Source organism: Neovison vison, chromosome 8 (assembly GCF_020171115.1).
Source record: "Neovison vison isolate M4711 chromosome 8, ASM_NN_V1, whole genome shotgun sequence".
Taxonomy (NCBI): domain Eukaryota; kingdom Metazoa; phylum Chordata; class Mammalia; order Carnivora; family Mustelidae; genus Neogale; species Neogale vison.
Genome location: NC_058098.1, coordinates 103,658,597 through 103,673,725, shown reverse-complemented (window position 1 = coordinate 103,673,725; position 15,129 = coordinate 103,658,597). Strand labels below are relative to the sequence as shown.

The 15,129-nt window shown below is 38.3% G+C and overlaps 1 protein-coding gene across 1 annotated transcript in view; it reads right to left on the bottom strand.

Moving 5' to 3' along the window:
• DNAH6 (dynein axonemal heavy chain 6) overlaps window positions 1-15,129 on the bottom strand; it is a 223,832-nt gene that overhangs the window by 36,780 nt on the left and 171,923 nt on the right. Inside the window, exons 64-67 of the mRNA XM_044261526.1 lie at window positions 6,681-6,841; window positions 3,500-3,588; window positions 2,598-2,744; window positions 964-1,102 (exon numbers count right to left, since the gene is read on the bottom strand). Coding sequence (XP_044117461.1) covers window positions 964-1,102; window positions 2,598-2,744; window positions 3,500-3,588; window positions 6,681-6,841 — 536 coding nt within the window. The remainder of the gene's footprint in view (window positions 1-963; window positions 1,103-2,597; window positions 2,745-3,499; window positions 3,589-6,680; window positions 6,842-15,129) is intronic.

Genomic DNA, 15,129 nt, shown 5'->3' with positions numbered 1-15,129 from the left:
GATGCCAGCAACATTTGTTGAAAAAATTATCCTTCCTCCACTGGGCTGCCCTGTTACCTTTGTTGAAAGTAAGCTGATCATCAGTATAAGGTCAATTGACCATCACCATTTTGTTAAGCAATGTTGGCCCCACTGGAGTAGTGGAGTCCTAGAGGGCAAAGTATAAAGTAGCCCCCTGGTTTCTAAGACCACCCCTTTTGGTCCATTCTGAGGATGGTCCTCATTCATTTTCAGTGTTGTTTCACTGCCCTCTATTTCCAAGGTTTATTTGCCTTCTAAGGCTCAAGTTCACCTGATCCCCCTCTATTCTCCATTTCCCTTACTCACCAGTGAAAACCTCCCATTCCCATTCTGTCCCTTTTCAGAGTGTTCTTTTTTCCCCACTTCCCAGTGCAAATCATTTCTTCTTCATTACTTGGGCCTACATATTCCACGTTGGACCTAATTTTCGGCATGAGGTCCCATGTGGCCATAATTAATATTTGCTAAAAATTGTAATTCCTGAAATAGCTTTTCTTTTTTCATAAGTACCTGAATCAAAAGATCTCTACTAGTCAATCAATGTTCAGATCTCTTGAATTTAAGACACAGACTCTCAAGGCTAGACTGACTGTATTTCAATCTTGGTTCCATCACTTATAAACTGTGTGCCTCAGTTTCCTCATGTATAAAATAGGGACATAACAGTCCTCACCTCATAGGGTTGTTGTGAGGATTAAATCTGCTAATTCTTGGGAAGCGCTGAACATAGTACTTGGTATGTATCAAAAGTGATATAAGTTTTGCTGTTAGTATTTGGGAAAATACCTGCCCATTTCTTATGTGTAAATATTCTCATGATATTCTTATCATGGTCTTATCTTCACAAAGGGACTATCAGAAGTCATCATCACCACTATCGAATATTGGGGAAAAGATGCCATCTTTGTAAGGGCCGTGGCCTGGCCACGTGGGCATACCTACCAGTAATGTAAATGAGAGCATCCCAGGGAATTTTTCCTTCTTGACAATAAAGGTTGAGGTTCAGTAAAGCACATTCCCTGTCACTGTCATTAAACTCATAGCAAATATTCCAGCCAAGAGGGCCAAACTTTTTTCTCTCCTAGAAGGGACAATGAAAATAGTCCTACATAAAATTTGATAAAATTAAGTTTGTATGAAGTATTGAGAAATAAAAAGTTTCTGTTGAATTTGGGCATCCTCATTCTGTAAAATCAGTTAAGATCATGAAGTTTAGCTTCATCTAGGCTTTCAGTTTGGCTTTCAGCAAACATGGGTAGCATCTCTTCCTTCAGTCCTGGCTCTTCCCCAAAATTTCCAAAAGAAAATTTGACATTACTGAAAATATAATAGGTCTGTGAAAAGGACATTTGTCTTTCATGGTAAAATAAAATGTTTCCCCATCAAAATAGGTAGAAAAAAAAATACACTAATCATCCATCTAGTGGCAAGAACTACTCTCTATTGTTCTAAGGAGTCTGTCCATCACTTAGGGTTTTCAGTCATGTCACAATGTGCTGACTACATACTGACTTCTCTGCAGTGACATCTTTTTTTTTTTTTAAATGGCACACAGAATCCTAACCCTTGTTTCATGACCTCACATTGTGAAGCCTTTCCCTTCCCTCATTATTTCCCTATCCCACTTTAATTTCTTAATTCCAAACTGATGATTACACCAGAGGTCTCATATTCCCTCCTCTTGATCTCGAAATTTCTCTAAGTTTTGAACCACCGCCCCTCTTAGCTGTTTTTCTTTGTACAATGGGGCGTCACACCTGGAGACCCTAGTCCCAACGTTGGATCTGCTCCAAGACCTTGTTTACATATTTATCTCATATCTTGTGTCTTTAATCTTTGTTTTTTTTTTCTTTATAGGTTCTTTCTCTGGAGACCATACACATTTGAAACCCAGGGAGCGAGTCTAAATAAGACACTATCTAGAAAGATGTAGTCAAAGAGTCAGAATTTAAGTGCAGGGTCACAGTATGGACACCAAATCACAGCAGTGAACTTTGAGCAGAGGGAAGGAGAAAGTAGTACTGAGTTGAAGGTCATTTTTCAGGGGCCTTGGGGCTCTGGTCACAGGGAAGAGGCTTTTAAGGGTGGTGAGCCTAGTCAAACATGAACAGGCAAGAATGAAATTATTGCAAGAAAAAATGATAGACTCACATGATATGTATGTGCAAAGAAGGAATAATACAAATAATCCTGAAATTATGGAGATATGGGACTACCAATTTCAGGAGTAGAATCTGGAGGGAAGCAGATTTAGGAGTGAGGCATAGTTGAGGAGATTTATTTTTTTGCTTTTGAATTTGACCTCATGCATATATCCAGGTGACGGTGTCCCTTAGTCAAATCAGAGTAGAGCTGGGAGGCAAAGCTGTGAGCTGCAGAGGTGAGGGGAGTACTGGGATCAGCTACTGAGTGAGAACAACTTCATTTCAGACTCTGAATAGGGCCTAAGCACTTCACAATGTAACTTGTAAGCTTTCCTGTAATTCCCACTTTTCCTGTATTTATTAACATAATGCACTTTCTTGTTTCCACTAAAAAGCAAAAAAAAAAAAAAAAAAAAAAAAAAAAGAGTGTACCTGAATAACTGCATGAAAGAAACAGATGCCAAATATTATTTGTCTCCATTTTTTTCCAAGTATATTTTCTTCAAAAAACGAAGGTGTCATTTCAGTAAATGCTCGTCTGATATTTGCACGTAAACCTTTTGGAGGCTCATTGGTTACCTGGATTCAACACATAGGGGGCAGAGAGGGGGATTTTATAGATTTGCATTATTTCTGAATAACACACATAAACTGAAGCCATTGAGAGCATGTAGATAACTGATAACCGTGGGGGCATTCCTGGCATGTGGGGGCCTGCTCTGTATCTTGCTCAGCCTCAGTCTCTTCAGAGTCAGGCCTGGTGGGGTCTTTAGTCCTACAGTGGGTGAACCGTCTCCACAAGAACCTCAGACAATTTCTTTTGGTGTCCATTTTCTAAATATGGGCCAGAAAGTATGTTCAGGCCTTCCCTATTGGATTTTTCATGCATCCCAACACATGGCATCTCTTGATGACATAACAGGGAAGGAAGAGGCATCTCTTGTTCCTGAGTGATCATTCATATGCAGAGACTTCCCATATATCGGAGGTTTCCAGCACTGAAATCCAGCAGCCATACTATCTGTAGGCCTTCCTGTCTCTCACATGCTGAAATATTCTCTTAATTCTGGGAGGGGTTTCATTCTCACTACTCTGCATCCTTGACATTTTCTTAAAGAGTTGAAGGATCAACAGACTAGGGCACACAAGGATGCGTGGCTTGCCAAACTGTTTACCTGTGTGCTATCAGGTGAAGGGATACTGACTTCCCCCGTCCCACCTGGGCCACCCAGACTTTGACGTGGTCCTACGCGGGGCTTGAGTTCCCTGGACCCACTTGGGGAACACACTAAGGCCAATTGGTTCGCATCATTCCAACCATAGGCATATGTTACCTTGACAGAATTTTGAAGAACTGTAACAGGAAATGTACTGCTAGGCATGGAACTTAAAAAAAGTCGAAAAGTATCCTTGATAATGATATCTGTTTAAAACAAAGAGAAGGCAACAAAAAAGGAAAATTCTTAACTTAATACTTTACGTAACAAATATTTATTATGAGGTAGCAAAAAACCACTGTAAGTTCTGTTTAAAGACTAGTTTGTTTTAAGTCTTTTATGTTGTAAAATGTTCAAAGTGGAGGTGGGAGGAATTTTTATAGAAACTCTTAATATATGAGAGATTGGCAATCCAGAAACTGGCACATCTGAGTAAAGAAATTAAAGACACATTAATTTTCAATAGTTGGAGGTGTTAAGGGCCTTTCCTCTGAGATTGGGAAAATTTTCACTTAAAAAATAGGAATTATTGCCAGTGCTCATGAAGTGTTTTGTTTTGTTTTTTAATGACTCAATTTATGGCAAATTGCATGAAAATGGTCAGAAAGTCCTATGGAGAAGAAAGGGATTTCTCTACTCTACAGAGAGGTTCAAAGGGAACTGAAGGTGCAGGGGTATGGACAGACTTCATAAGTATCATGAAGAAGTTTAAGTCAATATGCTTACTTTGTGAGCTCTGCACAGAAAATGTAAGAAAATGAGTTCCCTTCTGGGTTCAAAAGGCTAGAGCAAAGTTGGGAAAAGTGGTGTTCCTATTACAGGAAGATGCAGTCATCACCCAAGGATGACTTTCTTGGTGCTGGTTTTTAAGTACATATTATGGTGTTTCTCCAACATTCCAGGCCTGCTCCCTCCCTAGAGTCTTTTCATTGGCTGTTCCTTCTGCCTGGAATGCTCTTCCTTTAGATTCCCTCACTTTCTTCAAGTCTTAGTCAAGTGTTACCTTCTCAAAGAGGTTTACCCAGATTACATGCTTAAATTGCTATCCACTCTTTCTCCCTAGCACTCCCCCCCCATTTCATTCTGACCTTTTTGTTTTCTTTTCCCCCAAAGCACTAGCCACATTCTATCATACCATATAAACTACTTATTTATTATATGGTTTAATTATTGTTCATTCCCTCTCACTAACATTTAAGTTCTAGGAGGGTAGATATCTATGGTTGTTTTATTCATTGCCCTACCTTAAACATCTAGATCAGTGCATGGTACATGGTAGGTTCCCAAATACTTATTAAATGAATGAATGCAGATTAAAGCTGAATTTATGCTCCTTATTTTGGTAATCTAAATTCATGAACTACATTAAATAACTAAAATTAAGTTAGTTCCAGTACAATTCTAGAGCAATACTAAAGTTGCTTGCATGGTAAAAACTATTAGGTATAGAAGTCAGACATCAACCAAAGTCTTAGGGCTAATGATTTCAATAACCAAAAATGCAAAACATGAGAAAAGCAGATTTAAAGAAGTACTTTTCTTTTCACCCTTTCCCTCTTATAATTGCAGAAGCATCAGGAATATTAACTTTCATAGATATCATAGAAGTTTTGAGCTGGAATGGAGTCTTAGAAATTATCTTAGCATAGGATTTCTAGGGAAGATACCATGTGGGTATCTTATGGCTGGGGAAACTGAGGCCCAGAGAGGAGATATCGTAGCATAGACAAGAAATAGTAGGGGCAGAACTCTACTTGGATCTTAGAATTTCAAGTCTGGAGTTTTTGCTTCCTCCTTTGTTTCTTTTTTCTTCTGTTCACTTACTCTTTTCAGGTTATTACCTGAATGTATTTTATTTTAAATGGGTTTAAGTTAAACATCAGAACTCAAATAGGTACATTACTAAATGATTGTAACACAGGCCAGAAGATGATTTTTTTTAAATCCATTTAAGCTTTAGTAAGCCAAAGGTATCAACTTTGGCTGGTTTCCATAGCCTGTCCAGCTTCCAGCATAGACTCGCTCTTGTCCCAGTCACCATGAGGCTTAACAACGTCTCCCTATTTTGAAGTAGTTCCACTACTGTAGTTGCACTGCAGCAAATTGCTTTTTTTGATGCCTTCCATTTCCTTCTTAATTTTAATCCTAATCACCAGCAACCCCTGAACAGTGGTGAATACCTTCTTGTCATTTTTTTCTTTAATTACTTAAATGGAAATTAGCCACCTGCCCAGTTGGAAGCAGGCCACTCTTGTTGCACTGCAAAAGGGTAAAAACAGTGGAAATTCTGGATGGTTGATGTGAACAACTTTATCCTTGCTGGAAGAAGCAGCCTACAGATGCAAGGGGTGGGGGAACCAGGAAATGAGGGATCTTTAGGGGATGGCTGCTATGTCTTGGCTCCGTGGTGGTGTCCGGTATAGACTGGCCACTTTATAAAGTCAGCAGTAAGTAAAGTCACTTGCAAGACCGGCTGTATAGCTCTCACCTTCCCAGAAGGCTTCTGCGGTCTGGGCATAAAGGAAGACCCCAGAGAAAGGGCTCTGGATATCCTAGGTTAGCAGGAAGGTGGGGCTCACCCTGCTTATTAACAAAAATACTGTTCCTAAGGTTTCAATTATTTTCATACTAACATTCTAAAATGAGGAGGGTTAGTTGGTACAGGAGTCACAGAGAATCAGAAGTAGTGAAACATGACTCTAGGTGGATTGGTGACAATCTGAATCTGTGAATCTTCTCTCTTAGTGAAAGATTGAATTTCCTTTCTTTGTCTTAAGTCTATTTTTCTATTTCTTTTACCATACCTTTAGGTAATCTATTTTGAATTCAAATGGCCTCCATAGAAAGGAACATGAAATAGAAATGATCCAGTGGATCATACCCACAACTTGGAATTCTGAAGATCCTTTTTCAGGTTTGGATTGTGTAATTTAACTAAAACTCTCTAATTCTAAAATTCTTCCTCTTTAATATGGGGAAACACAATTCCTACAATAAAAAATTACTACAAGCTTGGATTCATCCTTTTCATCCTTTTCCTCTTATCATTGCAGAAGCATCAAGAATATTAACTTTCATAGACATCATAGAAGTTTCGAGGTGGAATGGAGTCTTAGAAATCATCTTAGCTTAGGGTTTTATAGTAGAAAATATAGAGTTCTGCCCCTACTATAGAAAGTCTACATAAAAGCTATTATTATATTATATATTATTATATATATTATATATTAATATATATTATATATTATAAAAAGCTACATAAAAAGCTATTATTCTGCAATTGCTATTTTCAACATACTTGAATCTGTGAAGGTTTTAATTAGTTCTTCCATTGCCAACATCCAAGAAACAGCAAGATGGCAGTTTTGCAAAAATACCCAGTTTCCTGATTTCATTGCTTCTTTGATCATTCTTTCAGCAATGGGTCCTTGTCCTTGCCCCAGTGAAATTGATTGCACCCTGAATTCCACAACAAAAAATGTTGTCTTATGTTATTTATAAGCAATGAGACTATGAAGAAATATAAATTACATAGACTCCTAAAATATACACACATTTCAAATCCTCATTTTAGTAGATGTGTAAATATTTTTTTCTTGTTTTTAAAAACATTTTCTACTACAACACACATATAGAAAGTCTAAAAAACCAAATATATAGCTCTATGGATTACTACAAATGAATACCCATGGTTGAGAACAAAGTTTGCCAACCCCCAGAGACATACTCTTATGCCCCTTTCTATTCCAATGACTCTTCCTTCCTCCTTCCCATAGGGACATGTTATCCTGATTTCCAGCACTATAGATCAGTTTTTAAAAACTTAAAAACATTTGAAGTCTCACATCCATATAAAGTAAGTCCATAAATCATTAGTGTATGGCTTAATGAAATCTCTCAAAGTGACTGTATACTTATACCACCATAGTATAAGCTGGGAGAGGATTCCCAGCACTTACCCAATCAATAGACTTATTAATTCCCAAGTAAAAGTTATTTTGAATTCTAACACCATAGATTAATTTTACTAGTTGTTATATTTTATATAAATGGAATCATATAGTATATACATATCTTCTATATTTGGTCTGTTTCAATCAACATTATTATTATTATTTTTTAAGATTTTATTTATTCATTTGACAGAGATCACAAGTAGGCAGCGAGGTAGGCAGAGAGAGAGAGAGAGAGAGGAGGAAGCAGGCTCCCCCACTGAGCAGAGAGCCCGATTTGGGGCTTGATCCCAGGATCCTGGGATCATGACCTAGCTGAAGGCAGAGGCTTTAACCCACAGAACCACCCAGGCGCCCCTCAACATTATTTTTTAAATGTACTTTTTAAAGATTTATTTACATATTTGACAGAGAGAGAGAGGAGTGAGCACAAGCAGACAGAGCAAGAGGGAGAAGCCGGCTCCCTGTTGAGCAGAGAGCCTGAAATGGGGCTCCATCCCAGGACTGAGATCATGACCTGAGCAGAAGACAGAGGCTTAACTGACTGAGCCACCCAGGTGCCCCAACATTATTTTTAAGATTAATTTATATTATTGTGTGTCATTGTAGTTCATTCCTTTTCATTGCTATATATTCCACTCTGTGATTTTTTTTTTAACCACAATTTATTCATTTATTCTGCTCTTGATGGACATTTGGGTTATTTCTGCTTCTTGGCTATGACATCCAATACTGCACTAAACATTCTGCTACATGTTGCTTGGTATACATGCATACTCCATTTTCTTTTGTATATTCCTAGGACTAGAACTGCTGTTTGACACAGTATGTGTATGTTTAACTTTATTATAATATCAAATTGTTTTCCAAAGTGATGCCACCATTCTGAATTCAACTTCCACTGGGAATATTTGTTTCTCCATATCCTTGCTCGCACTGTTTCATTTTTGCCCTCCCTACCCCCCCACCTCCCCGCCCTGCCTCTCAAATTCTTCATATCCGAGAGATCATATGATAATTTTCTTTCTCTGATTGAATTATTTCACTTAGCATAATACCTTCTAGTTCCATCCACGGTGTGGCAAATGGCAAAGTTTTGTTTTTTTGATGATTGACATCTAGGTTCTCTCCACAGTTTGACTATTGTAGACATTGCTGCTATAAACATTTGGGTGCATGTAACCCTCTGGATCCTTACATTTGTATCTTTAGGGTAAGTACCCAGTAGTGGGATTGCTGGGTCATAGGGTAGCTCTATTTTCAACTTTTTGAGGAACCTCCATACTGTTTTCCAGAGTGGCTGCACCAGCTTGCATTCCCACCAACAGTGTAGCAGGGTTCCCCTTTGTCTGCATCCTTGCCAACATCTGCCCTTTCCAGACTGGTTAATTTTAGCCATTCTGACTGGTGTGGGGTGGTATCTCACTGTGGTCTTGATTTGTATTTCCCTGATGCTGAGTGATGTGGAGCACTTTTTCATGTGTCTGTTGGCCATTTGGATGTCTTCTCTGCAGAAATGTCTATTCATGTCTTCTGCCCATTTCTTGTTTGGATTCTTTGTTCTTTGGGTGTTGAGTTTGAGAAGTTCTTTATTGATTTTGGATACTAGCCCTTTATCTGATGTCATTTGTAAATATCTCTCCCATTCTGTTGGTTGTCTTTTGGTTTTGCTGACTGTTTCCTTTGCTGTACAAAAGCTTTTAATCTTGATGAAGTCCCAATTTCTTATGTTCTGGCTTCCCTTGCCTTTGGCGATGTTTCTAGGAAGAAGTTGCTGTGGCTGAGGTTGAAGAGATTGCTGCCTGTGTTCTCCTCAAGTATTTTGATGGATTCCTGTCTCACATTGAGGTCTTTCATCCATTTTGAGTCTATTTTTGTGTGCAGTGTAAGGAAATGGTGCAGTTTCATTCTTCTGCATGTGGCTGTCCAGTTTTCCCAACACCATTTGTTGAGGAGACTGCCTTATTTCCATTGGACATTCTTTCCTATTTTATTGAAGATTAGTTGACCATAGAGTTGAGGGTCCATTTCTGGGCTCTCTATTCTGTACCATGGATGTGTGTGTCTGTTTTTGTGCCAGTACCATACTGTTTTGATGACAGCTTTGTAATAGAGCTTGAAGTCTGGAATTGTGATGCCACCAACTTTGGATTTCTTCTTCAACATTCCTCCAGGTATTTTCTGGTTCCATATAAATTTAAGTGTTATTTGTTCCATTTTGTTGAAAAAAATGAATGGTATTTTGATGGGATTTCATTAAACATGTAGATTGCTTTAGGTAGCATAGACATTTTCACAATATTTGTTCTTCCAATCCATGAGCATAGAACGTTTTTCTATTTCTTTGTGTTGTGCTCAATTTCTTTATGGTTTTTTGAGTATGGTTTCTTTGCCTCTTTGGTTAGGTTTATTCCTGGGTATCTTATGGTTTTGGGTGCAATTGTAAATGGGATTGACTCCTTAATTTCTCTTTCTTCTGCCTTGCTGTTGGTGTACAGAAATGCAACTGATTTCTGTGCATTGATTTTATATCCTGACACTTTACTGAATTCTTGTATGAGTTCTAGCAGTTTTGGAGCAGAGTGTTTTGGGCTTTCCACATCAAGTATCATATCACCTGCAAAGAGTGAGAGTTTGACTTCTTCTTTGCTGATTAGGATGCCTTTTATTTCTTTGTTGTCTGATTGCTGAGACGAGTACTTCTAGTACTTATGTTGAAGAGCAGTGGTGATAGTGAATATCCTGCTGTGTTCCTGAGCTTAGGGGAAAAGCTCGTAATTTTTCCCCATTGAGAATGATATTCGCTATGGGTTTTTCATAGATGGCTCTGATGATATTGAAGTATGTACCCTCTATCCCTACACTGTGGAGAGTTTTGATAATGAAGGGATGTTGTACTTTGTCAAATGCTTTTTCAGCATCTATTGAGAGTATCATATGGTTCTTGTTCTTTCTTTTACATTAATTGTACATATTATATTGTACAATTAATTATATACATTAATTGTATATCAATCATATAATTGTATGATTATAATCAATCATGTTGATTGATTTACAGATGTTGATCAACCTTGCAGCCCAGGAATAAATCCCACTTGGTCGTGGTGAATAATCCTTGTAATGTAGTGTTGGATCCTACTGGCTAATGTTTTGGTGAGAATTTTTACATCCATGTTCATCAAGGATATTGGTTTGTAATTCTCCTTTTTGATGGGGTCTTTGTCTGGTTTTGGGATCAAGGTAATGCTGGCCTCATAAAATGAGTTTGGAAGTTTTCCCTCTATTTCTATTTTTTGGAACAGTTTCAGGAGAATAAGTATTAATTCTTTTTTAAATGTTTGGTAGAATTCCCCTGGGAAGCCATCTGGCCCTGAGCTCTTGTTTGTTGGGAGATTTTTGATGACTGCTTCAATCTCCTTACTGGTTATGGGTCTGTTCAGGTTTTCCATTTCTTCCTGGTTCAGTTTTGGTAGTTTATATGTCTCTAGGAATGCATCCATTTCTTCCAGATTGTGAAATTTGCTGGTGTATAATTGCTCATAATATGTACTTATAATTGTTTGTATTTTTTTGGTGTTGGTTGTGATCTCTCCTCTTTCACTCATGATTTTATTAATTTGGGTCCTTTCACTTCTCTTTTTGATAAGTCTGGCCAGGGGTTTATTAATCTTATTAATTCTTTCAAAGAACCAGCTCCTAGTTTCATTGATTTGTTTTACTGTTCTTTTGGTTTCTATTTCATTGATTTCTGCTCTGATCCTTATTATTTCTCTTCTCCTGCTGGGTTAGGCCTTCTTTGCTGTTCTTTGTCCAGCTCCTTTAGGTGTCGGATTAGGTTGTGTATTTGAGACCTTTCTTATTTCTGGTGAAAGGCTTGTATCGCTATATATTTTCCTCTCAGGACTGCCTTTACTGTGTCCCAAAGATTTTGAACAGTTGTGTTCTCATTTTCATTTGTTTCCATGAGTTTTTAAAAATTCTTTGATTTCCTGGTTGATGCACTCATTCTTAAGTACAATGCTTTTTAGCCTCCATGTATTTGAGTTCTTTCCAACTTTCCTCTTGTGATTGAGTTCTAGTTTCAAAGCATTGTGGTCTGAAAATATGTGGGAATGATCCCAATCATTTGGTACCAGTTGAGACCTGATTTGTGACCCAGGATGTGATCTGTTCTGGAGAATGTTCCATGTGCACTAGAAAAGAATGTGTATTCTCTTGTTTTGGAATGGAATATTCTGAATATATGTGATGTCCCTCTGGCCCAGTGTGTCATTTAAAGCCTTTATTTAACCTTGTTAATCTTTTGCCTAGATGATGTGTAGGAGGGTGTTTCATCAAGGAGGGTGTTAGAATTCCCTACTATTATTTCATCAAGGAGGGTGTTAGAATTCCCTACTATTATTGTATAATTGTCAATGTGCTTCTTTGATTTTGGTATTAATTGGTTTATATAATTGGCAGCTCCCATGTTAGGGGCATTTATATTTAAAACTGTAGATCTTCTTGGAAATATCCTTTATGTATGATATAAGTCCTTCCTCATCTCTTATTATAACCTTTGGCTTAAAATCTAATTTATCTGATATAAGGATTGCCACCCCAGCTTTCTTTTGATGCCCATTAGCATGGTAAATTGTTTTCTACCCCCTCACTTTAAATCTGGAAGTGTCTTTGGATCTAAAATCTGTTTCTTGCAGATAGCATATCAATGGGTCTTGTTTTTTATTTATCCTGATACCCTGTCTTTTTATTGGGGCATTTAGCCCATTTACATTCAGGGTAACTACTTGAAATATGAATTTAGTGCCATTGTGTTGCCTGTAAGGTGACTGTACTGTACATTTTTTTCTGTTCCTTTCCTGTCTGTTACTTTTAGGCTCTCTTTGCTTAGAGGACCCTTTCAATATTTCCTGTAGGGCTGGTTTGGTGTTTGCAAATTCTTTTATTTTTTGTTTGTCCTGGAAGGTTTTTATCTCTCCTTCTATTTTCAATGACAGGCTAGCTGGATATAGTATTCTTGGCTTCATATTTTTCTCATTTAGTGCTCTGAGTAGATCATGTCAGTCCTTTCTGGCCTTCCAGTTCTCTGTGGATAGGTCTGCTGCCAGTCTAATATTTCTACCATTGTATGTTACAGATGTCTTGTCCCAAGCTGCTTTCAAGATCTTCTCTTTGTTGCTGAGACTTGTAAGTTTTACTATTAGATGACAGGGTGTGGACCTATTTATATCAATTTTGAGGGGGGTATTTTCTGTGCCTCCTGGATTTTGATGCTTGTTCCCTTTACCAAATTAGGGAAATTCCCTGCTATTATTTGTTCCAATATACTTTTTGCCCCTCTCTCTCTTTCTTCTTCTTCTGGGATCCCAATTATTCTGATAATTTTGGTCTTATGGTATCACTTATATCTCGAATTCTCCACTCATGGTCCAGTAGTTGTTTATTTGTCTTTTGCTCAGCTTCTTTATTCTCTATCATTTGGTCTTCGATATCACGAATTCTCTCCTCTGCCTCATTTATCCTGGCTGTATGAGCCTCCATTTTTTATTGCACCTCATTAATAGCTTTTTAAAATTTCAACTTGGTTAGATTTTAGTTCTTTTATATCTCCAAAAAGGGATTTTATTTCTCCAGAAAAAGATCCTCTAGTATCTTCCATGCTTTTTTTGAGCCCAGCTAGCACTTTGATAATCATCATTCTGAACTCTAGTTCTGACATCTTACTAATGTCCACATTGATTAGGTCCCTAGCTATCAGCACTGCCTGTTGTTCTTTTTTTTTTTTTTTTTTTGAGGTGAGTTTTCCACCTTGTCATTTTTCCAGATAAGAATAGATGAATGAGAGCACAAAATCCAAAAAGGGTAGCAATGACCCCAGAAAAATATATACTAACCAAATCAGAAGAGACCCGAAAGGAGGGGGGGACAAGCGGGGGGAAGAAAGAAAAAAAATATATATATGTATATATATGTGTGTGTAGGTTTGTATGTGTTTATGTGTGTGTGTGTGTGTGTGTGTATATATATATAAAGACTGGTGAATAGAACAGAGCCACACACTTGTTTTTTTGTGTATTTTGGTCTGTTTGAAGAAACTGCATCCCAAAATTTTAAATAAAGAATAACATATATATACAAAAATAAGAAGAAACATGGTGAAGGGATGGATTGTAACTGTAAAGATGAAAATTTAAAAACATTCTAAAATAGGCATTGATAAGAGAAGAAGTTGGTTGAAGAAAGAAAAAAAAAGGAGGAAAGAATGTGATGGCTGGAGACTAAAGCAAAACCATATGCTAGATTTAGTGTATATATTGGTCTGTTAGAAGAAACTGTATCCCAAGATTTTAAAGAAAGAAAAACATATATATATATACACAAAAAATAAGGTTAAATGCAATGAAGGGATAGAATGTGACTATAACAATAAAACTTAAAAAAGATTTTTAAAAAAGGTATTGATAAAATAATTCAAAAAGGTTAAGATATGATAGAGGAAAAATTTTTTTAAAATACAATAAGAAAAAAATAAAATTGAAAAAATGTAACTTTGAAAAGCTAAGGAATCATGGGAAAGAAGCCATGAATTCTGTTTTGTATTCCCCTAGCTCTGGAGTTCTGTAGTTCTCATTGATTTGTGAACTTGGTCTTGGCTGGATGTCCTTTCACTTTCTGGGGGTGGGGCCTATTGCAGTGATTCTCAAATATCTTTGCTTGCAGTGGAATTGCACCCCCGTCCTGGGCCAGGCTACATAATATTGATTTTGCTCTCAGGACCTTTTGTTCCCTGAATGCTTTCCATAGTGCTTTTAGGACAGCAATAAAAATGTCAGCCTCCCAATCTCTGGCCCTGGAGGACCTGAGAGCTTGGGCCCCCACTCCTCAGTGTGCCCTCAGAAAAAAGCAGTCAGCCACTCTCATCTCCCTGGTCTCTGGCCATGCTCCAGCTCACCCGGCCTATGACAGAATGTTTTTATCCCTGGTGTACAGCCCCATTTGGAGTCTCCAAACCCAGCAGATTCCTGTAGCATGCTCCTATGCCGATCCTCCCAGAGGACGGAGGGGGTTCTCCCTGGATCTGCCACTAGTGGGGTCCCTGCTTGAAGAGCAGTGGTCCAACCGTGACTTGGGTCATGGTTTAAGGTAACCCTGAGCTGAGAGCCCCCTCCTCAGCTCCGTCTCTGCTGCTGGCTTCCCCGCTTTGATACCCGGGAGCGTTGCTACACTCAGACACCCCTGGTCTTTTCCTGACCCTGCAGGTCCTGAGACCATACTGTCCCCGTGAGGGCTCCACCTCCTGCTTAGCCTCTGGAGTGACTTCTCTTGGTGGAGCAGACTTCCAAAAATTCTGATTTTGTGCTCTGTTGCTTTACCACTTGCTGGGAGCCAGCCCCACGCCTGTGGTCTCTCTTCCCATATATCACCTTGATTCACTTCTCCATACATCCCAACTTCCAGGAAGTGATCACTTTTCTGTTCCTAGAATTGCTGCTCTTCTCTTGGATATCCTGTTGAGTTTGTAGGTGTTCAGAATGTTTGATAACTATCTAGCTGAATTCCTGGGTTCCGATGATATTTAGGTGTCCTACTCCTCCATCTTGCTCCTCCCCTCCCAGACTCTTGATTTCTGCTCAGGTTATGGTCTTAGGGTCATGAGATTGAACCCTGCATTGGGCCCCACACTGGGCGTGGAGCCTGCTTAGGATCCTCCTTCTGCTTCCCTCTTGCCCACAGTGCATGCATTTTCTCACTCTCTCTCTTAAAAAAAACCCAAAAAACAAAAAACTAACA